The sequence below is a fragment of the Sitophilus oryzae genome, unplaced genomic scaffold, assembly GCF_002938485.1.
Source record: "Sitophilus oryzae breed Bouriz unplaced genomic scaffold, Soryzae_2.0 scaffold_864_pilon_pilon, whole genome shotgun sequence".
NCBI lineage: Eukaryota > Metazoa > Arthropoda > Insecta > Coleoptera > Curculionidae > Sitophilus > Sitophilus oryzae.
This window is the reverse complement of record NW_022147488.1, coordinates 568352-590416: the sequence shown is the minus strand read 5'-3', so window position 1 is coordinate 590416 and position 22065 is coordinate 568352. Positions and strand designations below refer to the sequence as shown.

At 33.6% G+C, this 22065-nt stretch overlaps 1 protein-coding gene across 1 annotated transcript; it reads right to left on the bottom strand.

The window, feature by feature from the left end:
- Window positions 1-1075: 1075 nt before the first annotated feature.
- Window positions 1076-21878, bottom strand: LOC115890432 (probable serine/threonine-protein kinase DDB_G0283337). The gene is made up of 20 exons (XM_030910658.1): window positions 21874-21878; window positions 21615-21815; window positions 20466-20555; window positions 20294-20409; window positions 19185-19367; window positions 16728-16935; window positions 14037-14197; window positions 13916-13979; window positions 13767-13859; window positions 13617-13706; window positions 13394-13557; window positions 13273-13336; window positions 13095-13213; window positions 4186-4387; window positions 3918-4078; window positions 3797-3860; window positions 3647-3736; window positions 3423-3589; window positions 3300-3363; window positions 1076-1974 (listed from the first exon to the last, which is right to left on the bottom strand). Exons 2-20 carry the CDS (start codon window positions 21737-21739, stop codon window positions 1497-1499), a joined length of 2703 nt encoding a protein of 900 aa, XP_030766518.1. The 5' UTR covers window positions 21740-21815; window positions 21874-21878; the 3' UTR covers window positions 1076-1496.
- Window positions 21879-22065: the final 187 nt, after the last annotated feature.

Sequence of the window (22065 nt, the reverse complement as noted above, 5' to 3'; positions counted from 1 at the left end):
AATGTCGAGTAGTAAATGTGTAGTTTATGTAACTAATGTAGTTTTTTTAAATAACAGTGAAAACGTAACCTAAAAACTTTGTTTGTTGATCAATTTAAAGAAATAAAAAATCTATATTTTGTGAATTTGTTCCTTATTATATGATATTTTTGATACTTAGTAGTTAAAAATGCTTGGAAGACGTCGATGTCTCCATACCTTCTGGGAAGAGGGGAATTATGAAGTTGTGCCTTTAGATGTAAAAAATCATATATTCTCCTGGAGAATGTCTATGGAGAATTTCTCCATGAGAATTTATAGTTTATTTCGGGTTCAATGTTACTTTGTATTTCGTAGAAAATTTACTTTTGTTGAAAAAAAATTGTCTTTTTTCTGATGTTGTTTAACTAATACAAATATAATATAACTTCGTACTTCCATGATAAGAATTTGGCTTGATTTTTGTTTAAAGTCTAAATTGTTTATGTTTTACTATATTTTTGTAGGTAGTTTTTAACGTAGTTTTTGTGTAGTTTTTGAAGGTAGTTATTAAAGTTTTAAAACGTAGTTAATACAAAAAAATGGGCGTAGTTTTTTGCTTCATAAATACTTAACAACCCTGCTCCTAACTCGTTACTCCGCGCAACGTGGGGCCTGGCATTATCATGCATTAGAATAAACTGATTTCCAATAAAAAGAGTAAATGGAACAACTTCTTGGGGACATCTTCAATATAAAGCCGGAGTCTCATGCATCCGAAATCCGATGACACGACGATCCGACGGTGCTCCTATTGGTCGAAATATTTTGACAACAATTTTTATCCGATAATTTTAACTAATCATCCGACGTCGTATAAAGTTAAATTTTGTTTAACTTTTGTACGATATCGTGTGTTTTTTAACCTCACTTTTTTTGAAAACATTTGTTTTTAAAAACAAGTTTAGTGGGAAGTGGGCAATTTCGGGATATTTGGCGAGCAAGTTATTTTTATAAGTGTTTCTCCAATAAAACATGACATGAATCTCTATTCAGCGCAGCAGAAAAATGTTAAAACTGTCAAATTTCGGAACGAACTTTCGGATGTATGTGACAGGCTTTTTTTATTTCACACGATAACTTCAAATTTCGGATGTCGTACCATCGGATTTCGGATGCATGAGACTCCGGCTTAACGGTGTGCCATCTTCGATATAACAAATTCAAAATTGTAAAAATATCAGTACTTTATTTAAAAACGTGCTGCTCATAAAAGAATAGATATAATAGGATAATTCAAAAAATGAAATGTTAAGTATACATCTAAAATTGCAGGAAAGTGTTTTTTTTAATCCAAAATGCCCGTCCCATTTTTTGCACAGGGTATTTTGAATTTATTGCAAAAAACTAAGTTTTGATTTACCCCGGTATAAACCCACCTAACCGAAATATATAAGCAATTAAAATAATAAAAAATACACTATGGACGTACACTAACGTAAGTTTCTGCGTTACTTGTCGAGAGATACGTATAAATCTTATGTCCTGCTTGAACTCTTTATTAACCACCATATAAAACCTATCGTGACAATTGCCACGACAGTTACTTTGAAATACCCAGACCTACCTTTCAAACTCTGTTTAAAGACTTTAACCTCAGAAATTTTCTCATGTTTTAACTGGGTACATTGTTCTTCACGGATTTGGACAGGGTTGTGCAAGTTTTTGTGCACTGACTCTAGCACTTTTAAAGTTTCCATTAAAGGTGGAGAATCAGCGCAATATATTTTGTCGATTATCTGTTTCAGAAGTAAAAAAACCTCGGCTTGTACTTTGTAACACTCGGTCTTTTCACAATCTATAAATTTCTGTTTTAATAGTGTCATTATTTCATTTTTATGCTCGTTTATTATCGAATTTTCTATATGGGAGATTTCAATGAATCTGTCTATTATCTGCTTAATTTTTGGGTTCAACATTTCTTCGTTGTTTACAACAATTTCCATTTCATTTTTCCTGTAAACATTTTTTAATTATTGATACTGAGAGGACCGATGAGCGATCCAGAATGATTGAAACAGTTGGCAATACAATGTTAGGGAATTTTAAGATTAGCAATATGTACCAACTCAAAAACGAATTATCGACAAATTTAGCAAATTATGTCAATTCATTGACGTAATTTTTTTGGCTTTTCTTTTTCCTCCTGTAAAAGTACAAGTTTTGACTTTGATGTCTAAAGGCATCTTTTCATGATATTTTGACGACGTTTCCTGCATTATGAAACCCCATTATCAATGGCGAAAAAATAGTCCGATTTAAATGAAATTTGGTATGTCGATAGACTGGGCTACTGCGACCTTTGAATAAGAAGACTAAGGAAGGAGCATATCAAAAATTCTTAGGTACACCGCGATGGGCCTCAAATATGGCCGACTTAAATTCCGGTGTATCAGTGCCGTTCTAATTTTATTTAAAAAATGTAAAACTATGATGTAGGGTAGACGTGGAGTAGACTCAATATTTTTTATTATTTTACGTTGTGAATAAATGTTGTTAGGGTAGGTAGTTATTAAAATTGTTATAAAAATATAAAATTCTAATAAAAATAGGTAAGTTATAATAATTATTTATAACCATAAACATCCGATACGCTACTGAAGCAGGTAAGTCAAATTGACGTATCTAAATTCTTTGACATCTAATCTTTGACAAGTAGTAAATAAAAGCAAAAATGCAAGAAAAAATATATAATTAGTTAATTTAAGTGAATTTCATAAATGATCGGTTTACTATATGTATATTATATAGTCACTTACTAGCGAAAAGTTGTTCCATTACTTCACTCGATTTTTGCCGATATCTACCGCACGCTACACAACCAACTATTTTAGAGTCTTTTTCGATAAATCGCGATAGTGTCACTGTTAATTTAAGTTCTGCCACAGTTTCCATCTAGATTTACTACCTTTATACAACTATCAGTAGTAGAATAAATAATAAATAACATAAAATAAGCTCCGTAAAGACTGGCAAATCCACAAAATTTCAAATCAAATTCAAATGTGTCAAATGAATCGTCAAACAGAACTGTCAAGGATCCCCACCTCAGAGTCCTTTTTCCGCCTACCATGCATGTTACATGGATAGCATTATGCTCCTTCCTTAGTCTTCTTATTCAAAGACTGCGACAGTTAGTTTTGACATAAGAAACGTCAAAAGTTGATGTCGTAAATAAATATCCAAATTTCATAAATTTATTGCAAACCCAAATGAGCAAAATCAGAATAGACACAGCTGTTTCAATCATTTTGGATCTCTTTGTAAACTATTTGACTTACTCTAAATCATCTATAACGGGCTCTTTTTGATCGGTATTGTAACAGGAAGCAGTTTTATTTTCACCTAAACGCCAAAAGTATTATATTATTTATGTTTAGAAAAATAACATGAGAAGTTCTCACCTTTACCTATATTACAATCATTGCTATTATTATAATCTATAATTTCATGACCATTATTATTTTTTACTAGAGGAGAATATAATTTTTGACTTGGCTCTTTGTGATAATTGGTATTATTGTTTACCAACATTTCCCCATTGTTTATATCAGATTTATTTTTCACTTCCCTGTAAATTGATTGTTTAATTAATTATAAATTACTTAAATATATATTTTTTACTTACTCTAAAATATCTTTAACAGACTCTTTTTGATTAGTGGTATTTTTTTCCAAAATTTCTCCATTGTTGATACCAGGATTAATCTCCTGTTTCCTGTAAATATATTGTTTAATTTTTAATTATGAATTACTTATTTATTTATTTTTCACTCACTCTAAATCATCTATAACAGGCTCGTTTTCATTGGTATTGTAACAAGCAGCGGTTACATTTTCACCTAGACATTGAAATTATTATATTAATTATGTTTATAAAAAAACCATGATATTGTTACCTTTACTTATATTACAATCATTGCTATTAATATTAACAATAGATCCATGACCATTATTACTTTTTACTAGAGAAGCATATGATTCGTGGAGACAGCTTTCAATATGAGTTTCGTATAACTCTTTGGAATTTAATTCTATGTCGCATACAAGGCAGCAATAACTGAAAATTTAAAATTATTTTCGTCTTCTTTTTAATGAACAATTTTTTCTCTATACTTAATTAAACGTTTGATATAAATTAGATAATACAGCGACCTAGGTACTGACCTTTTACCTTCCACTGCTTCCTGTTGTTCACTTTTTAGGTTATAGAAAATCTTATTTCTGTGTGCCGCAATATGGAGTTCATGCCTTCTTGATTCATAATGAGATGTAGCTCGGTCTGGCGTCATTAACTTGGTTTCGCATATATGACAATAATGCGGTAGTGTCAAATTCTCTATTTTTTTCTTTACTATCGCTTCTAAATCTACATAAAATAATGTAATAACAAAAATAGTAGGTTATTTAGACATGTTATATTTAGGGTTGCCAGATTGTTATAGCTAAGTTCCTGGAAAATTTTAAAAATTCCGGGATAGTAAGCGAGGACAAGAAACAGCGACCAAAAAAAAACCGGCAGCGCTCGAAACAATTACATCTCAGCACCTCTTCCCTATTCCACACTTGCGGGAATAGGGTATAAAAACTAAATTAAAATAAATCATAGTCAAATCTTGTTTATTGACACACGCACAAACAACATAACATTTCAACATTTCTTGTAATTGCAATGTTGAACACATATTATACCTGGGTATACGAGGCTTTGGGCCTTAAGCTGAACATTGATAAAACTAAAATCATATGCACTTGGATCACAACAATGCTATAAAAATCGGAGAAGAACTATTGGAATATACCGGGTGCGTCTGAAAAATGGCTCACCCCCTATAACTTTTTTATTTTTTCAGATAAAAAAACGAGATTTGGTATTTAGTATATGACATAAATTAGGATTGATTAGTGTATTCAATTGTTTTTGGTTACGTCCTGTTTCACCGGAAATGACTACAACTTTTGATTTTTAAATGGCACCCTCGGTATTCTTTTACTTTATTCCCATGGCTGGGAAACTTAAATGGAAATGACAGTTCATTAAAAATAGTTTTTCCTCCAAGATGCAGAGGCGCAAAATATTAAAACTGTCAATATTAACAATGCAAATGTCAATATCTGACAATAATAAAATTTGATTTTTAACTGTCACTCAGAGACGCTTTTGTTGTGATTTTACGGTTTGATTTCGTTTTGATTTGTCGAATTATTGTAAAATTAAATTCCTTCAGATTTTTTGCCAGTATTCTGTTTTAGACAATGTTTTTTAAAAATGGTGGGACAATTTGTGTTTTGTAATAACTTTTAATTATTTTTTATCATGGAGTTTAATTGTTGTACTCCTGGTTTCCGAAGGATACAATGGTAAGTAAATTAAACATATCTACTTACAGTTATAGATTTTTTAAATTAGTACTGCTAATAAATGCTACTTGCAGAGCAGTTATTTAAATTTTTTTACGGTGCATGTAAGGAATTAAGGACGCGCGTTTTATATTAGCATGATCAGCAGATGATTACATCTGATTTAATTTGTTTTTATTATTTCAGGTCCCAAACAGAAACAAACTGGGAATCTTGCCTACACCAAAATTATATACCTAGCCGTTTCCAATTCACTTCAAAGGGAGGAAAATTATGTAAAACTGCCTGCTATTTGCTGAAAACCGCCAAAGATTAAATTATAACTGTAACAACTTAATATATGCTATTTCTAGTATTTTTAATATATTTTTTAATTAATATCCGACATATAAGAACACTTTGTATGCTTTTAATTCAGTTGATTTATCGTTTATAATATGATCGACCTAATTAAAAGCACACAAAGTGTTCTTACATGTATGTCTAAATTTATTTTAAATTAACTAAAACAACCCCCCTTCCCCGCACCCCTCTCTTCCATTAGTGTTTCTTCCTCCATCTACCAGAGGCGCCCTTGTATAATAAAATTGAAATGTATTATAAGTTGCCTATCTATTTAATAGTATAAGTCTTTTATCTATGTTTATTCCATAGAAAATGACATTCTGAATAGTATGACATATCATGTGTCAACTTTTGACATTCTCGCTTAATAAAAAATTGTATTTTAAAATTCAATCCAGAGTGCCATGGCTATGTTAAAGATACTAATTCTTCATCAAGGAGCCTTGGAAAAATATATTTGATCGTCTAATGTTTTTAGTGTCTTATCCTGGCCAGATAGAAAATGCCCAAATCGTATTTTTAATAATTTCTCAATTTTTTCAAATGGAACGAAGGTGGCTCATTAGCATATTTGGAAAAAGCATTTTTTACGAATAATTTGATACCACACACTTGGTATTTCGAGTCAAATTTTCGTTACGAACCGCAAGTTATAATTTCAAATAAACCACATGCGAAAATATCAAAAGTCATTCTATTCAGAGTGAAATTTTCTATCGAATCAAGTAAAAAAAATTCCGGGGTGTCATTTAAAAATCAAAAGTTGTAGTCATTTCCGGTGAAACCGGAAGTGACCCAAAAAAATTGAATGCGTCAATCAATCCTAATTTATGTCATACACTAACATACCAAATCTCGTTTTTTTAACTAAAAAAAATTAAAAAGTTATAGGGGTGAGCCGCTTTTTAAAAGACCCAATTATGGGTCATAAAATTTAACCTAACCTAACCTAGCCAAACCGGTGATTAAAACTATGCTCGTTACGGTAGTTCATCTAAAAAGTTTTTTTAACTGGAATAATAAATTATAATACAAGTTAGACCTTCTGAAGATATCAAAATATTTACTTTTTTATTTTCATTTTTAGAATTTTCACAAATTATACTTCCTAGCACTTTTAGAATAATTAAATAATACATTTTTCGTATTCTCGCTATTTAAACTCGTGTATTTGTAAGTACGAGTTGTTTACGATATTCTCCGATGGTGGCAGCACCGGCGGAGAATACACCAAGCCTATAGCGGAATTCAATTGCCTCGGCAGTTTGATTTCGGAAAAGGCCAATATCGACTCTACAATTCAGCACAGGATTAGCAGGGTCTCAAGAGCATTCTGGAAATTAAAAGACAGAGTTTTCTACAATCATGACTAGAGCACAAAAACGAAACTTGCAGTGTACCGAGCAATAATAACACAGGCCGACAAAAAAAAAATTTTTCGATGTAACACAAAGCTCAATAGGATATTGTGGTAGAATGAACCTATCTAATCACGAAAGTGGCAAAAAAAAAGTCGTAACACGTAAGGTTTTTTTGTTACATTAATAAAACATCATTCAATATTACAATATTCAATATATTAAGATAGCTATTCAAAACATGATTTAAGAACTTCTTAAGCCTATATACCGATTATATTTTATAGTTTACACTCCTCAAACATTACTTATACCTAAAAGTACAAAAACAATCGAAACGAGATCAAAACATAAACAAAAACTTTTACTTTTTCCTTTTATGAGGGACCGCGTCTTCTCTCTTCAAAACCAACAGTAATCACCCATCATGGCTGGATCCCATCGTCCTTGATAACGAATTTCCATTGTCCTTATGTCTTGATGGAATCTCTCACCTTGCTCATCACTGACAGCACCCATATTTTCAGGGAAAATGACAAATGAGAATGGAGAAAGTGAATTTTTAAAGACATTCGGGCACCAAGCGATTTATAAGCATCTAAAAGCTCATTAACCAATTGTTCGTAGTTCGCATCCTTATTGTTTCCCCAAAATCCCCTCACTACACTAACAAATGAGGTCCATGCTCTGAGTTCCTGCCTGGTAAGCGTGTCTGTGAAATTTGTGTCGTCCAACAATTTCCTGATTTGTGGTCCAATAAAATACCCTCTTTCAATTTGGCATCACTCAACTGGGGAAAGACTTGCCTTAGGTATTTAAATCCATCACCTTCTTTATTCATAGCTTTCACGAAGTTTTTCATGAGGCCAAGTTTGATATGAAGAGGAGGCAGGAGGACGTCTTTGGGGTCTACAAGAGGGATATACTTGACTCACTTCTTTCTGGCCAAATTTTCTGTACATAATGATGATTTACTGCACGACTGTCCCACAAACAAAGAAAACAGCAATATTTTGTAAATCCTCCCTGAAGTCCCACTAAAATTCCTATAACTTTCAAGTCCCCACATATCTGCCATTTATACCTGTTGTAGTTGATTCTATCTAAAAGCATGCGCATATTTTCATAAGTTTCCTTCATTGTCACTGAATGGGCAACTGGTATAGAGGGTTTTAAATTTCCGTTATGCAATAACACAGCTTTTAGGCTATATTTCGACGAATCTATGAATAAGCGCCACTCACAGGAGAATGTTCTATAGAAAGTTCCTGCATTAAGCCATCGATATCAGTACATGCACACAACGAATCCTCCATACTGTAGAATGCAGAGAACGGAGCATTTCTTTTTCTAAAAGTGGTGATTTTGTTTCATTGGCTAACAGATTCCATTCCTAAGCCGGGATCCAAGAAGTTCTGACTGCTGCTTTGATAACCCCAAGTCACGCACTAAGTCATTCAACTCGCTTTGAACAATCAAATGTGGCTTGTCGGAACCGCCCTCTGGGGTAAAGGTAGGATCAGTACACTGGTCTCCAGAGCTGTTTGATTCAATATCTTCCTTATCTTCCAAAACAATACCTTGCCAGTCTAAGGGCGCGATCGGCACTGGGAGATCTGCACCATGAAGAACAGGTCGTATGGCAGACGGCAAATTGGGATACTCGATCTTGTGCTTTTGTTTTTTGGAAAAACCTTCAGTTTTCGTCAGGCAAAAATAGCAATCGTCAAAATGGTTAGTTGGTTCTCGCCATATACCATTGGAACCGCAAATGGCATTTTTTCCTCTTCCCCTTTCATCCACTGCACAAGCGACACGCTACAAGTAACGCAGCACACATGAGGAGCCCACTGCTTGTCTTGATCTCCAACCAAAACTCCAAAATACTTGAAGTAGGCTTTCTTCACATTTTCAGAAAATGGTCTGGCTTTGTGATTGCACCATAAATTCTCCACAAATGTAACAAAATCGACCAGGAGACACTTTACAACTGCGGCGCGTTTGACTTGACATTTTCGTACTATTTATCTACACGCATAGAACAACTCACGTCGAAAATCAACTGAAAACTGAACTCTCTTATGTTTTTTACAATATATTATAGTGCACAAAATGCGTCCCTTTCAATCATCCCATCATAAAATTTACCTGTATGTAAACGAATCTACCTAGACTTAATACCTGACATCTATAAAATTGACTACCTGCAAAAAAGAGGCGTAATTAGGCAACTGAAAAGTGGTACGTGTAGGAGCTTCAGGAGTATTTTTTCTGTTATTAGAAGCATATTTTTATGAAGAAATTCTGCAACTGACTCGTGTTACAAAAATCATGTCGGCCTGTGATAATCCCCACCATATTGTAACGTTTTTAGTTCGTTACATGTCTTTTTTATATATAATATATGATGTCTGGCCTATCATCACCGGATTCCCTCTTGTTCAGGCCGGATAGTTTATTTGACGCGTAATTTTTACGTTCCCTAGTCGCAAACCCTGTTATCGTTCGATACAACCCTGTTACTATCCTCAGGAGGCGCTGTCAACATCGCTTCTGTCAACTCTCTCCGTGCTTAACCTCACTTTGTTTTGACGCTCTGTTGTATCCCAGCTTTTAGAAATGGTGATTATTTAAATCTTGCTGTATAATCAGCTGCTATTTCAAAGCAACAGGTAAAGATGAAATATTATCCTTATAGATTCGATATTATTATTGAATATTTTTAGGGTAGAGTTACGGATGTCCCAACTTGTATTTGTGTTTTGTTGGCACGTTGGCGTCCCTTTTCTTTTGTCCTCCAGAATGTCACATGGAAGAAAGGACATGTTGTTTATTATTTATTGAGCCCTCGGAAGTATTTCGAGGTAGGTTTATTTTGTTTATTAGACCTTGTTTGGTTTTAAACAAGAGTTTCATATTTTTAGGGTCCAAGGTACGGACTATTTCCAAGGTACGGACTGTGTCCAAGGTACGGACTGTGTCCAAGGTACGGGTAGTGCCTTATGTACAGACATTATCTTATGTACGGATGTCCTGTGGACGAGTGTCCCCAGTAAGAACGATTTTTTCTTACATCTAAGTGCCACAGCGTGGATGTAGCTTGAGTCCCATGCTGCTTCACTCCCATTTCTAAGCATAGTCAGTAGCTACGGCTGTAAGGATTCATGGTGTCCTCAATCTGGCCCCTTTTGTTGTTTTGACCAACAGGATCGCCGACAGACAGTACAGAGATGCTAGACCACCTCACGCTGCTACTGTTTGAAGCAAGGTTACATAAAAGAACAGCTAAGTGTATATTTAAGTTCTAGTTTTACATTTAACATCTAAAATATTTTCAGTCTTAAACAGTAACGTACATTTTAAATAATATCGTACAGACTATATTTAGTGGTTAGATTATTAAGAACATTTATGTCGATTCAGTAGTTACAATGTGATTTAGATTTTAGGTTTCATTATATTACGCCTTGTAATAGTATTACTTTCTATAGATATTATTATTGCTATATTAACAGATGAATAACGAGACATAGATTCTAGAATCTACAGGTTGCAACACATCAGATTTAACACCGCATAAAATTTAACAATTTAAATAAAGTAATGCTACTTTTCTTATATTTTCTATAACGTTACACGCATTGTATTTTTCATAGTCTTTTCATAGAACATATTTAATATTATTTACATACATAATTTTACTCAACAAATAACCACTATAATAATTATTAAAATTGTACAATGCTATTTACAATCAGAATTCATCATGAATAAATATAGTCATTAGTTGTAAGTAATATACAACTGTGTTTTCTTTCTCTGTACATGCCTGGCGCCCAATATCTATTTTTTGTTTATTGTTATTAATTAGTTTTCTTTCCAGTGAAATACCTTACCCACGACTGCTCTCCGATGAAAAGCTGCCGTTCGCAGTGGTAGTTGTTTAAAAAACGCTACAATATGGAAGCGAAACCTGGGTGCCGTATGATGTGCCGACATAATGAATGCATTAAACAAGTTGCAACAGAGACACTCTTAAGAATCAAATGGTTCCACCATGTTTCAAACGTATCGGTCCTTGAAAAAGAAAGGTGCAAGAGCATTGAAGTCGTGATTACAAAATGTCGCTTAGGATGGGCTGGTCACCTACTGTACACCATACAGAATGCAAGAAAACCGCCTCTCTGAAAAAATCTCTGCTTTACGGTGAGTTTGTAGACGGTAAGAGGAGGCCGGGTGGACAACTCAAAAGATACAAGGATATTCTCCACGAAAACATAAAGGGGATAAACATGCAGAATGAGTGGGAAGAAGCAGGCACAACAGAAAGCAGTGAAGAAGAATTGTAAACTCAGTTAACAGCGACACCCAAAAAGTAAAGAGGCAACAAAGCAATGAGATTTTTAAATGTCCGGAGGGCGGTAGAGAGATAACATCACGTATCGGGCTTTTCAGTCACAGAAAAGCTCATAAAAGAAAATGCCTTGCGTAACCATCTTCTGATGCGTGTCACATACTCGTCAGCGAGTAATGGCAGTATGTATGTATGTAAAAACGAATGAAGCTATATCGAAAAATGTGATGGTGGATATAAGAATGTGTAAGATTCCGGTTGGGGATTTTGGGTTGCTGGTTAAATAATCCACATTCACGTGAAAGTTACAACTACTTTAATGACGAAAATTCTTAGAAAACAACAATAAAACGATTAAAAATAACCGGGCGTTCAATGTCACGTAAAGACCTTCGCAGACTGCCTGCTCGGGCGGCGTTGTCGGCTTGTTAACCGTATTTGGGAACCTGTGACAGCTCGGGAGGTCGTTACAAGTGTATTTTTTTACTTTTTGAACTATATTTTTACTTTTTGAACATATGGATTTAAAATTTTGATTGGCGCTTTCTAGGAAAATATAATGAAATTATAGGATCTGGGACTACTTACTTAAATCGGAGATTTTCATGAAAAGCCCTGACGCCTGGCAACCCTAATTATAGCGTACCTACAGAGATTAGGTATCCCATAAATATACAGATAAAAATCTTGTCCCTAATTCGTGGTACGAAAATTGTTTTTTATGACGATGTGCAAACGAGTCAAATTTCCTGTGCGCAAAAATAAACTCGCGTAAAATAACAATAAACAGCGTAATAGAGAGATATCGCTAAACCGAATAGCATGCATGGACGTTAATAAGGCCAGGTGTTATTTCCTTTACGTGAGGTGGTATTAACTCTCTTCATTTATAGTTATCGGATCGGAAAGAATTCTGCGTCGCGTCCGCTATTTATACTTAACCTAACTTTGAATTTAAAACTTTCAAATTGTTTTGTTTACTAGGTATTTTAAAACTAAAGTGCTTATTTCCAGTGCTTTATTGTTCAACGTCTGCCAGTGGGTTTAGGGCAACAAGCAACAAACAACAAATTCTCTTAGAAGGGCTAAGTCGTCATCTGCTGTAAACCTATGACTCTTTATAGGTTCTTTAGTATTGGAAGAGGTGGAATCCATATTTTGGCCTATATTTATTTAACTAAAACTAATCCCAGCTACTTAAATATCAAATTACCTAATAAAACTAAAGCAATAATTCAAAACAATTCAAACATAACCTAAAATAAAAGATATCGCCGGCCGGCTCCGGTTGTCAAATACCCGCACATGCCCATTTAAGCAATTTTTAAACGTTATCAGAGGTTATTTAGAAGAGCGCTTGGTGTAATTGATCCGCAAATTACGTCAGGCGGTAACGTTATTAGCGGGTGTTGCGTTGACTCGCGCATATCGTAACCATGATAAGGTACGCGTAAATACTGGATGACGCTATTCGGTTTTCCGATATCTCTCTAATAACTGTGCCGGTCAGGCGCTGTGCACAATTTTTAGAGGCCATAAGTGGGCGTGCTATGTGCGCAAACTAGTCACCTAACTAGTGCCCGATTCCGAAAATTGGAACCACGAAAAACAATAAAGAAAAAACAAAGATTATAATCTGTATAATCTGTGGTACCTACCTTGTTGTTCACTTTTTAGGTTGTTTAACTCTAAAATATCGATAACAGGCTCTTTTTGATTGGTATTATTTTTTTCCCACATTTCTTCAGTGTTTATAACAGGATTAATCTCCTGTGTCCTGTAAATATATTGTTTAATTATTAATTATGTTTATTTATTTATTTATTTTTCACTCACTCTAAATCATCTATAACAGGCTCTTTTCCATTGGTATTATAATAATCGGTGGTTTCATTTTCACCTAGACATTGAAATTATTATATTATTTATGTTTATGAAAATAACATGATGTTCTCACCTTTACTTATATCAGAATCATTGCTATTAATATTAACTATAATTTCATGGCCATTATTATTTTTTACTACAGAAGAATATAATTGAGCTGGCTCTGTTTGATAATTGGTGTTATTTTTTTTCAACATTTCTACATTGTCTATACCAGGTTTAATCCCCACTTGCCTGTAATTTTATTGTTTAATTAATTATATAAATTACTTAAATATATCTTTTTCAATTACTCTAAAATCTCTATAACAGGTTCTTTTTGATTGGAGTAAAATTTTTCCAATATTTCTCCATTTTTTGTAACTGGTTTAATCCACGCTTCCCTGTAAATTAAATGTTTAATTAATAATTATAAATTACTTAAATGTATATTTTTTACTTACGCGAAAATATCGTCTATAGAAGGCTCTTTTTGATTGGTATTAATTTTTTCACACATTTCTTCATTGTTTATAACAGGATTAATCTCCTGTTTCCTGTAAATATATTGTTTAATTATTAATTATGAATTACTTATTTATCTTTCACTCACTCTAAATCATCTATAACAAGCTCTCTTTCATTGGTATTATAACAAGCAGCAGTTTCATTTTTACCTAGACATCGAAATTATTATATTTTTTACGTTTATAAAAATAACATGAAGTTGTTACCTTTACCTATATTACATTCATTATTTTTAATACTAACAATAGTTTTGTGACTCTTATTATTTGTTTCTACAGAAGAATATAATTTGTGGATACAGGTTTGAACATGAGCTTCATATAACTCTTTGGAATTTACTTCGATTTTGCATATAAGGCAACAATAACTGAAAATTAAAAATTATTTTAGTTTTTTTTTATTAATATATACCGTGCTGGCAGCTCTTACTTTTGGGTCGATATTTACATGTGTGGAAGTAAATCGCATAGGGATTTTATTAAGTCGGAGTGAGAGAAAGCGACGGTGTGCTGTTGCGGCGTTGCCACATTTCTCCGGTACGCCTTTTCCTATCAAGTAAAGTAAAATCACGATCGAAAACCGCTTATTTTTAAAAGACTTTTTTTTCGAAAAGATAACTATATAAAATCATTATCTAGATATGCTTCTGAGCATCTAAAATGGAATTATAAGGATACTAGTGTGTACCCGCGACTTCGTTCGCGTCGGATTAATCATTTGTAATGGTGATGATCAAGCAAAGCAAGAATTTCCATTAACATACAAACTAAGATAAAATTTTCTTACATTTATGTCAGCATGAGAAAAAACAATATGGCGATATTATTATATAACTTGGTATAATATTTGAGGGGTAGTTTCATCTCGTTGGAATTTGACTTTCGAAAAATCCATTTGCCAAAAATAAGCTTTTACGTCAAGCAGTTTAAGCAGAATCGTGATTAATCAATTACCCAACTTTTTGGAACACCCTGTATGATTTTTAAAAAATTTCAAAATATGTAAAAAAAACAAAATCAATTATGCGTGTCCAAGTGTTTTCCCGAAAGGCTCGCCGTATTTAAAAACAAATATTGTAATATTTGTGGGTCGTTTTCACCCGCTTGGAATTTGAAATTCGAAAACCCCCTCTTTATCGAACCTCTACACCCCACAGTCAATCCGTTTGCCAAAAATCAGCTTTAAACGTCAAGCAGTTTAAGTAGAATCGTGATTACTCAATGGTTATATTTTATGAAACACCCTGTATAAATTTTAAAAAACCTTAAAATATGTAAAACAACAAAATAAAATATACATGTTTAAGAGTTTTTCCGAAAAACTCACCGGTTTTTAAATAAAAAATATTCTAATATTTGAGGGGTGGTTTCACCCCCTTAGAATTCGAGTTTCGAAAAATTCCTTCTTATCGAACCTCTACACTCTAAAGTCAATCCGTTTTCCAAAAATCAGCTTTTTACGTCAAGCGCTTTAAGCAGGATCGTGATTAATCAATGACCAATTAATCAATTTTTCGAAACACCCTGTATACATTTTTAAAAAATCTTAAAATATGTAAAAAAAGAAAATAAAATATACGTGTTCAAGCGTTTTTTTCGGAAACTTGACCGTTTTTTAAATAAAAATATTCTAATATTTGAGGGGCGGTTTCACCCCCTTAGAATTCGAGTTTCGAAAAATCCCTTCTTATCGAACCTCTACACCCTAAAGTCAATCCGTTTTCCAAAAATCAGCTTTTTACGTCAAGCGCTTTAAGCAGGATCGTGATTAATCAATGACCAGATTTTTCGAAACACCCTGTATACATTTTTAAAAATCTGAAAATATGTAAAAAAAGAAAATAAAATATACGTGTTTCAGCGTTTTTCGGAAACTTGACCGTTTTTAAATAAAAAATATTGTAATATTCCACCCCCCTTTTTACCCCCTTAGGGGATGAATTTTTAAAAATCCTTTCTTATCTTACGTAAACATCATAAAAGGAACCCCTGTGCAAAATTTCAGCTTTCTAGGGTCAAGGGTTTGGTCTGGGCGTTGATGAGTCAGTATCAGTCAGGACAGTCAGATTTATATATATAGATGGTTAGGAGGTCCATATTTTTTTTAACGAGAAAACTTAAACTTTATAACTTTTTAACACATAACACGTGATAATTCAAGAACCACTTTAGATATTGAAACTTTTTTTTTTATTTTGAAGTTCGGATCTTTTACGTTTATATGAGAAAAATTCGATAAGCTTCGTTTAACTCTTATATTTATAAAGATATTCACATACTGACTGCAAAGAAAATATAGCAGAAATATTAAGAAAGTTTTTGAAAAAAAAACTACAATTATTTCTAATGGATTTCGAGATATCGATTTTTAAATTCAGAGTTCTAATAGCGCGACCACTGTCGAACGCCAACTTAATTCCACTTATTTTTACCAAAAGTGCAAGTTTTTCTAAGTTGCACTTAAAAATTTACAAGCTATAGAGAAAATTACAACAATTCGTTAATAAATAAACAAATGAAATATCACGAGACGTAATTAAATCGTAAAGCTGAACGCATGATCTACACCTTTCTTTAGAATTTCCAATTACTGATTGGGTCGACCCTGGTCGACCGCGACGAATCTGCTGTATCTTTTTCCACGTCTCTTAGCAATGTGCACAGATTCTCGGTTTATTTCATACGTTTGGCAACGTTTTTACTATTCTCTCTTTGTTCGGTACATTATAAACGCATTGTACTCTTCTTACATACGGAAATCTCGACCCAAAACTAACCTTTGCCAGCCTTTAGTATATAGAATGATATAGAACCAATAGAACGGTATTTTCCTCTATTACAAAATTACTAATTAAAACTTTGATCTAAATTAGATAATACAGCGACCTAGGTACTGACCCTTTATCTTCGACTGCTTCCTGTTGTTCACTTTTCAGGATCTTTAGAATTTCATCTTTAGCGGCAATGTTACGTCTATGCCTCTTCGAGTTATAATGAGTTGTAGCTCTGTCAGGCGACATTAAATTAGCTTTGCATACATGACAATAATCCGGTAGTGTCAAATTGGCTATTTTTTCCTTTACTATCGTTTCGAGATCTACATAAACTGGAATTTTTTAAAAATTAGTAAGCTATTTAGACATATTATAGTATATAGAATGTTCAGCCATCGTTCGTCATATACAGGGTGTCCCAGAAATAAGTGCAAGTATTTTAAAGGGTGGTGGTGGTAGATCCGATCAAAAGACACATTTTTTCTCTTTACCGTTTTTCAAATAAGTCCAAAATAACTAGTGATGGGATAACTCGAGCGAAAATTCGCTCGAGTACTCGATTATTGAAATAACCGACATCGCTCGATTATGAACGAGCGATGCAAGTGACGAGTACCAAGTGACGAGTACCAAGCGACGAACGCAAGCGATCCTTGAATGAATTAAATTGAAATCCGATTTTAATATGACATACTCGATAAAAAGCCGAGCAAATTTTCTACATACATTGCAGGTAGCAAATTTATACGACGCCGTGTATATATATATTTATCCGTTGCGTATCTGAGGGACAAAATTTTACGACCTATATCGACAATGCTTTGAAATAAACTAAATCAAGCGATCAAGCGAATCGCTCGCCGCTTACTACTTGCCATTCATCACCGAAAGAATATGTGCCCTGCGCACGCAACTTACTGCTTGGCGTTAACAAGTACTTACAACAACCGACGACGGGTGAAAAACCGTATTTTTAAATACGGGTGATATTTTGCTCGAGCGATCACTCGGTTATTGCAATCGCTTGAAACTCGAGTACTCGATTATTGAAATTAATCGGTTTTTCCCATCACTAAAAATAATCGAGTTATTTTACTTTGAAAATTTCCAAAAAAATGATTTTTTGCTCAAATTTGAGAACCACTGGATCTTTTCTGGATTTTCTTTCAGGTAAATTTAAGCTACTATAGTCTATAAAATGAATAACTTTGAATTTTGACCGTTATTTTTTACCAATATGGCAAATATAAAATCCCTCTGTCAAAAAAGTTACTGATATTCTTTAAATTGAGTGCCTGAACGAAACAGATAGTTTCGTTCACATACACTCTTTTTACTTTCGTGAAATAGAAAAGGAAAATAATAAAACAAGTGACAGTTCTTCCCCTTCTTGCAAAAATCAACACGAAATGTCATAATTGTCAAAAGTACAATGTCATCAGCTTTTGACATTTCTAAATATCAGATCAATGCCGTCTCTAATAGAACAGCTTGAGAGCGATATTTATGACGCCACGCTCGCTAGTTAGATATTACGGATTAATAAATATGTTGTAGAATACATGGAAAACAAAATTATTCCTTGTATTTTTGGTTTGTGTTTTAAAAATGATATACTTTACATGAAATATACAAAATATACAGTTAATAAATACAATATATACCTATTTATAGTAATAAATACTTTGGCAAATAAACTATGAACCATACAAATGCAGCAAATGTTTTACAATATACAAATATTGAATAGGTAAATAAGACAATGGGTAAAATGTAAAATATATTTTAAATTTTGGAGTTTTAAAATCGATCTAATTTAACAAAAAAACATTCAATATCTACTAATAGTGATGTATTTTATTAACTGTATATTATGTATATTTCATGTAAACTATATCATATATTAATACAAAGAATAATTATGTTATCCATGTATTCTACAACATATTTATTAATCCGTAGTATCAAACTAGCGTGACGTCATAAATCTTGCTCCGAGGCTGTTCTATTAGAGATGGCATTGCGTCAGCATGGCCGCAAGTTGCTAACCCTTTGAATAAGAAGACTAAGGAAGGAGTATAATGCTATCCATGTATTCATGCATGGTGGGCGGAAAAAGCACCATAAAAGCACTCTAGGGTGGGGATCCTTGACAGTTCTGTTTGACGATTCATTTGACACATTTGAATTTGATTTGAAATTTTGTGGATTTGTCAGTCTTTACGGAGCTGATTTTATGTTATTTATTATTTATTCTACAACTGATAGTTGTATAAAGGTAGTAAATCTACTACCAGTTAAAATACTTGCACTTATTTCTGGGACACCTTGTATTGTTAGGGTTTCCACACGTCCTGATTTTTTAAGTGTCCGGGAAACCTGACGGCAAAAAGAATTTAACTCAGAAACATATTTTACAGTTGGAAAAAAAACGGAACTCGCTCAATCAATAATACAGGACCTTATATCAGTACTTAAAATTTTCTAAACAATATGAACTGATTTCAGACACACCCTAAAACTCATATTTGACAAATAATGATGGCGTAACAGTGAACAATGGCTGAACAGTCTTACCTACCTTGTTGTTCACTTTTTAGGTTATTTAAAATCTCATTTCTGTACACCGCAATATTAATGTTATGCTTATCCGAGTTATAATGAGATGTAGCACTGCATAGCGACATTAAATTAGCTTTGCATATATAACAATAATCTGGTAGTGTCAAGTTCTCTATTTTTTCCTTTACTATCACTTCCAAATCTACATAAAATGTAATAACAAAAATAGTAGGTTATTTAGACATATTATACATAGTTGGTGTCGCCAGATTGTTATACATAGCTAAGTTCCAGGAAAATTTTGAAAATTCCGGGATAGTAAGTAAGCGAGAACAAGAAACAGCAACCAAAAAAAAACGGCAGCGCTCCAAACATTTACATATTAGCTCTCCTATTCCACACTTGCGGGAATAGGATGTAAAAACTAAATTAAAATAAATCATAGTCAAATCTTGTTTACTGACACATGCACAAACAACATAAACAAAGGTATATATAATAATATATAATTACCAAAATATCATAAATAAAGAGAATAATTTACTAAGCATAAGTGTATATTTTTTCTACTTCGTGAACTATACCGATTTGGTCATTTTAGAAGTGTGGTCAGGATTTTGATGTGTAAGACAGTGATGTAGGCAGCTTAATGGAAAATCAAATGTATTAAAAAGAGATAAATGTTGGGTTGATACATTTCTTCTATGAGGTATTGCCGGATTTTGTCTATCTAGGGTTGGAATCTATATTTTTCACAATTAGTTACCCATTTTACTACAGATGTAATAGATTATATTTAGCTTAGATATATTATCTTCATTTCAGTAGTATACGTGAAAGTTTTTAAAATAGTTTTTTTTCTACACAAATTTTCCTACAAACGTAAAAACCGGCAACACTGTATGCCGCTTTTGATTTTGTCTCTCTGTCTGCCAACCTGTGATTTATATTATTCTTTGTCTTACACGTTAAAATCCAGCCCACCCTTCTAAAATGACCAAATCGGTATAACATATGGGCTTTCCCGGAAAATTATAATGACATTTCAGGATCCGAGACTATTTACTTAAATCCGGGATTTTTCCGGAAATCCCGGACGCCTGGCAATCCTGATTATAGTGTACCTACCTTGTTCACTTTTTAGGTTATTTAACTCTAAAATATCGATAACAGGCTCTTTTTGATTGGTATTAATTTTTTTCAACATTTTTCCATTGCCTATACCAGGTTGAATCCCCCTTTCCCTGTAAATTTATTGTTTGATTAATTATAAATTACTTAAATATATGTTTTTAATTACTCTAAAATCTGTATAACAGGCTCGTTTTGACTGATATTATTTTTTTCTAACATTTCTCCATTGTTTATATCAGGATTCAACTCTTCTTTCCTGTAAATATATTGTTTAATGATTAATTATGAATTATTTATTTATTTTTTGCTCACTGCAGGTATACAAAAATTCTAATTAAAATTTTGATATAAATTAGATAATACAGTGACTTAGGTACTGACCTCCAAGCTGAGGCAACCTGGTATACAGGCGGCTCAAAAACGTCAGAAGGCGTAGGAGCTGGGATAGTAGGGCCGAAACAAGGGAGATCCTTCCACGTAAGCCTATCTAAGGATGTTACAATTTTCCAGGCAGAAATAATGGCAATCCACTATTGTGTAGAAGAAATAATAAGGCAACAAAGAACAAATCGTTCTGTGGCTATCTTCACAGGTAGCCAAGCGGCGCTAAAGGCACTCGGCTCCGCGGAGGTCAATTCTAGACTAGTGTGGGACTGTGTGCGTGCTCTGAATACTTTGGGCGAACGTAGCACTGTTACGTTGGCCTGCGTGCCAGGGCATGAGGGTAACGAAAAGGCAGATGAAAGGGCCAAGCAAGGCTCATCAATGCCATTCATAGGCCCAGAACCCTTCTGCGGCGTTGCAAAGGCGGTCACGAGAATGACCACGGAACGATGGGTGGCCAACAAATCTCTAGAACGGTGGAGAAACTCACCAGGGCAGAGACAGGCGAAAAGGTTCATTGTAGAACATTCACCAAAATTTACGGTATACTTGATAAGCAAGGACAGAAAGACAGTCAAGCTGTAGTAGGTCTACTAACAGGGCATTGTAAGCTAAATAGGCATCTAAAGCTGATGGGACTGACAGACGAAGCTATATGTAGGTTCTACCAATCTGAAGAAGAAACGTCAGAACACATTTTATGTCGGTGTGACAGCCTGGCAAATGTGCGGTTCCCGGTAATAGGCAATGATAGGCCATTGCCAGGGAGCTACATGGAGGGTTCAGTCTCCAAGTTGCTGAACTTTGTGAAAAGGATAGGACTGGAGAATGTAATCTAAGGATCAGAAGAGGACCACAATAGATCTGAGAAGGTCGCAGTGGATCGGGCCGAAAGCCAACTCTAAGAATCTAATCTAATCTAGGTACTGACCTTTTAACTTCGACTGCTTCCTGTTGTTCACTTTTTAGGTTTTTTACAATCTCATCTCTGCACACCACAATATTACGTTTATGCCTCTTCGAGTTATAATGCGATGTAGCACTGCCTGGTGTCATTAAATTAGCTTTGCATATATAACAATAATTGGGTAGTGTCAAATCCTCTAATTTTTCTTTAGTATCGCTTCTAGATCTACATAAAATGTAATAACAAAATTGGAGGTAATTTAGACATATTATAGCGTACCTACCTTGTTGTTCACTTTTAGGTTATTTAACTCTAAAATATCTATACCAGGCTCTTTTTGATTGGTATTATTTTTTTTCAGCTTTTCTCCATTGTCTATACCAGGTTGAATCCCTGTTTCGCTGTAAATTTATTGTTTAATTAATTATAAATTACTTAACTAGGTATATGTTTTTCAATTACTCTAAAATCTCTA

Excerpts from the sequence above, each read along its gene's own strand:
- LOC115890432 (XM_030910658.1), bottom strand. The coding sequence starts at position 21,739 with ATGACACCAGGCAGTGCTACATCGCATTATAACTCGAAGAGGCATAAA. Across the intron at positions 14,198-16,727 it reads GAAGCAGTCGAAGATAAAGG|TTATTGTTGCCTTATATGCA; the intron begins GTCAGTACCTAG and ends TTTAATTTTCAG. Across the intron at positions 3,364-3,422 it reads TGATTGTAATATAGGTAAAG|GTGAAAATAAAACTGCTTCC; the intron begins GTGAGAACTTCT and ends TTTGGCGTTTAG.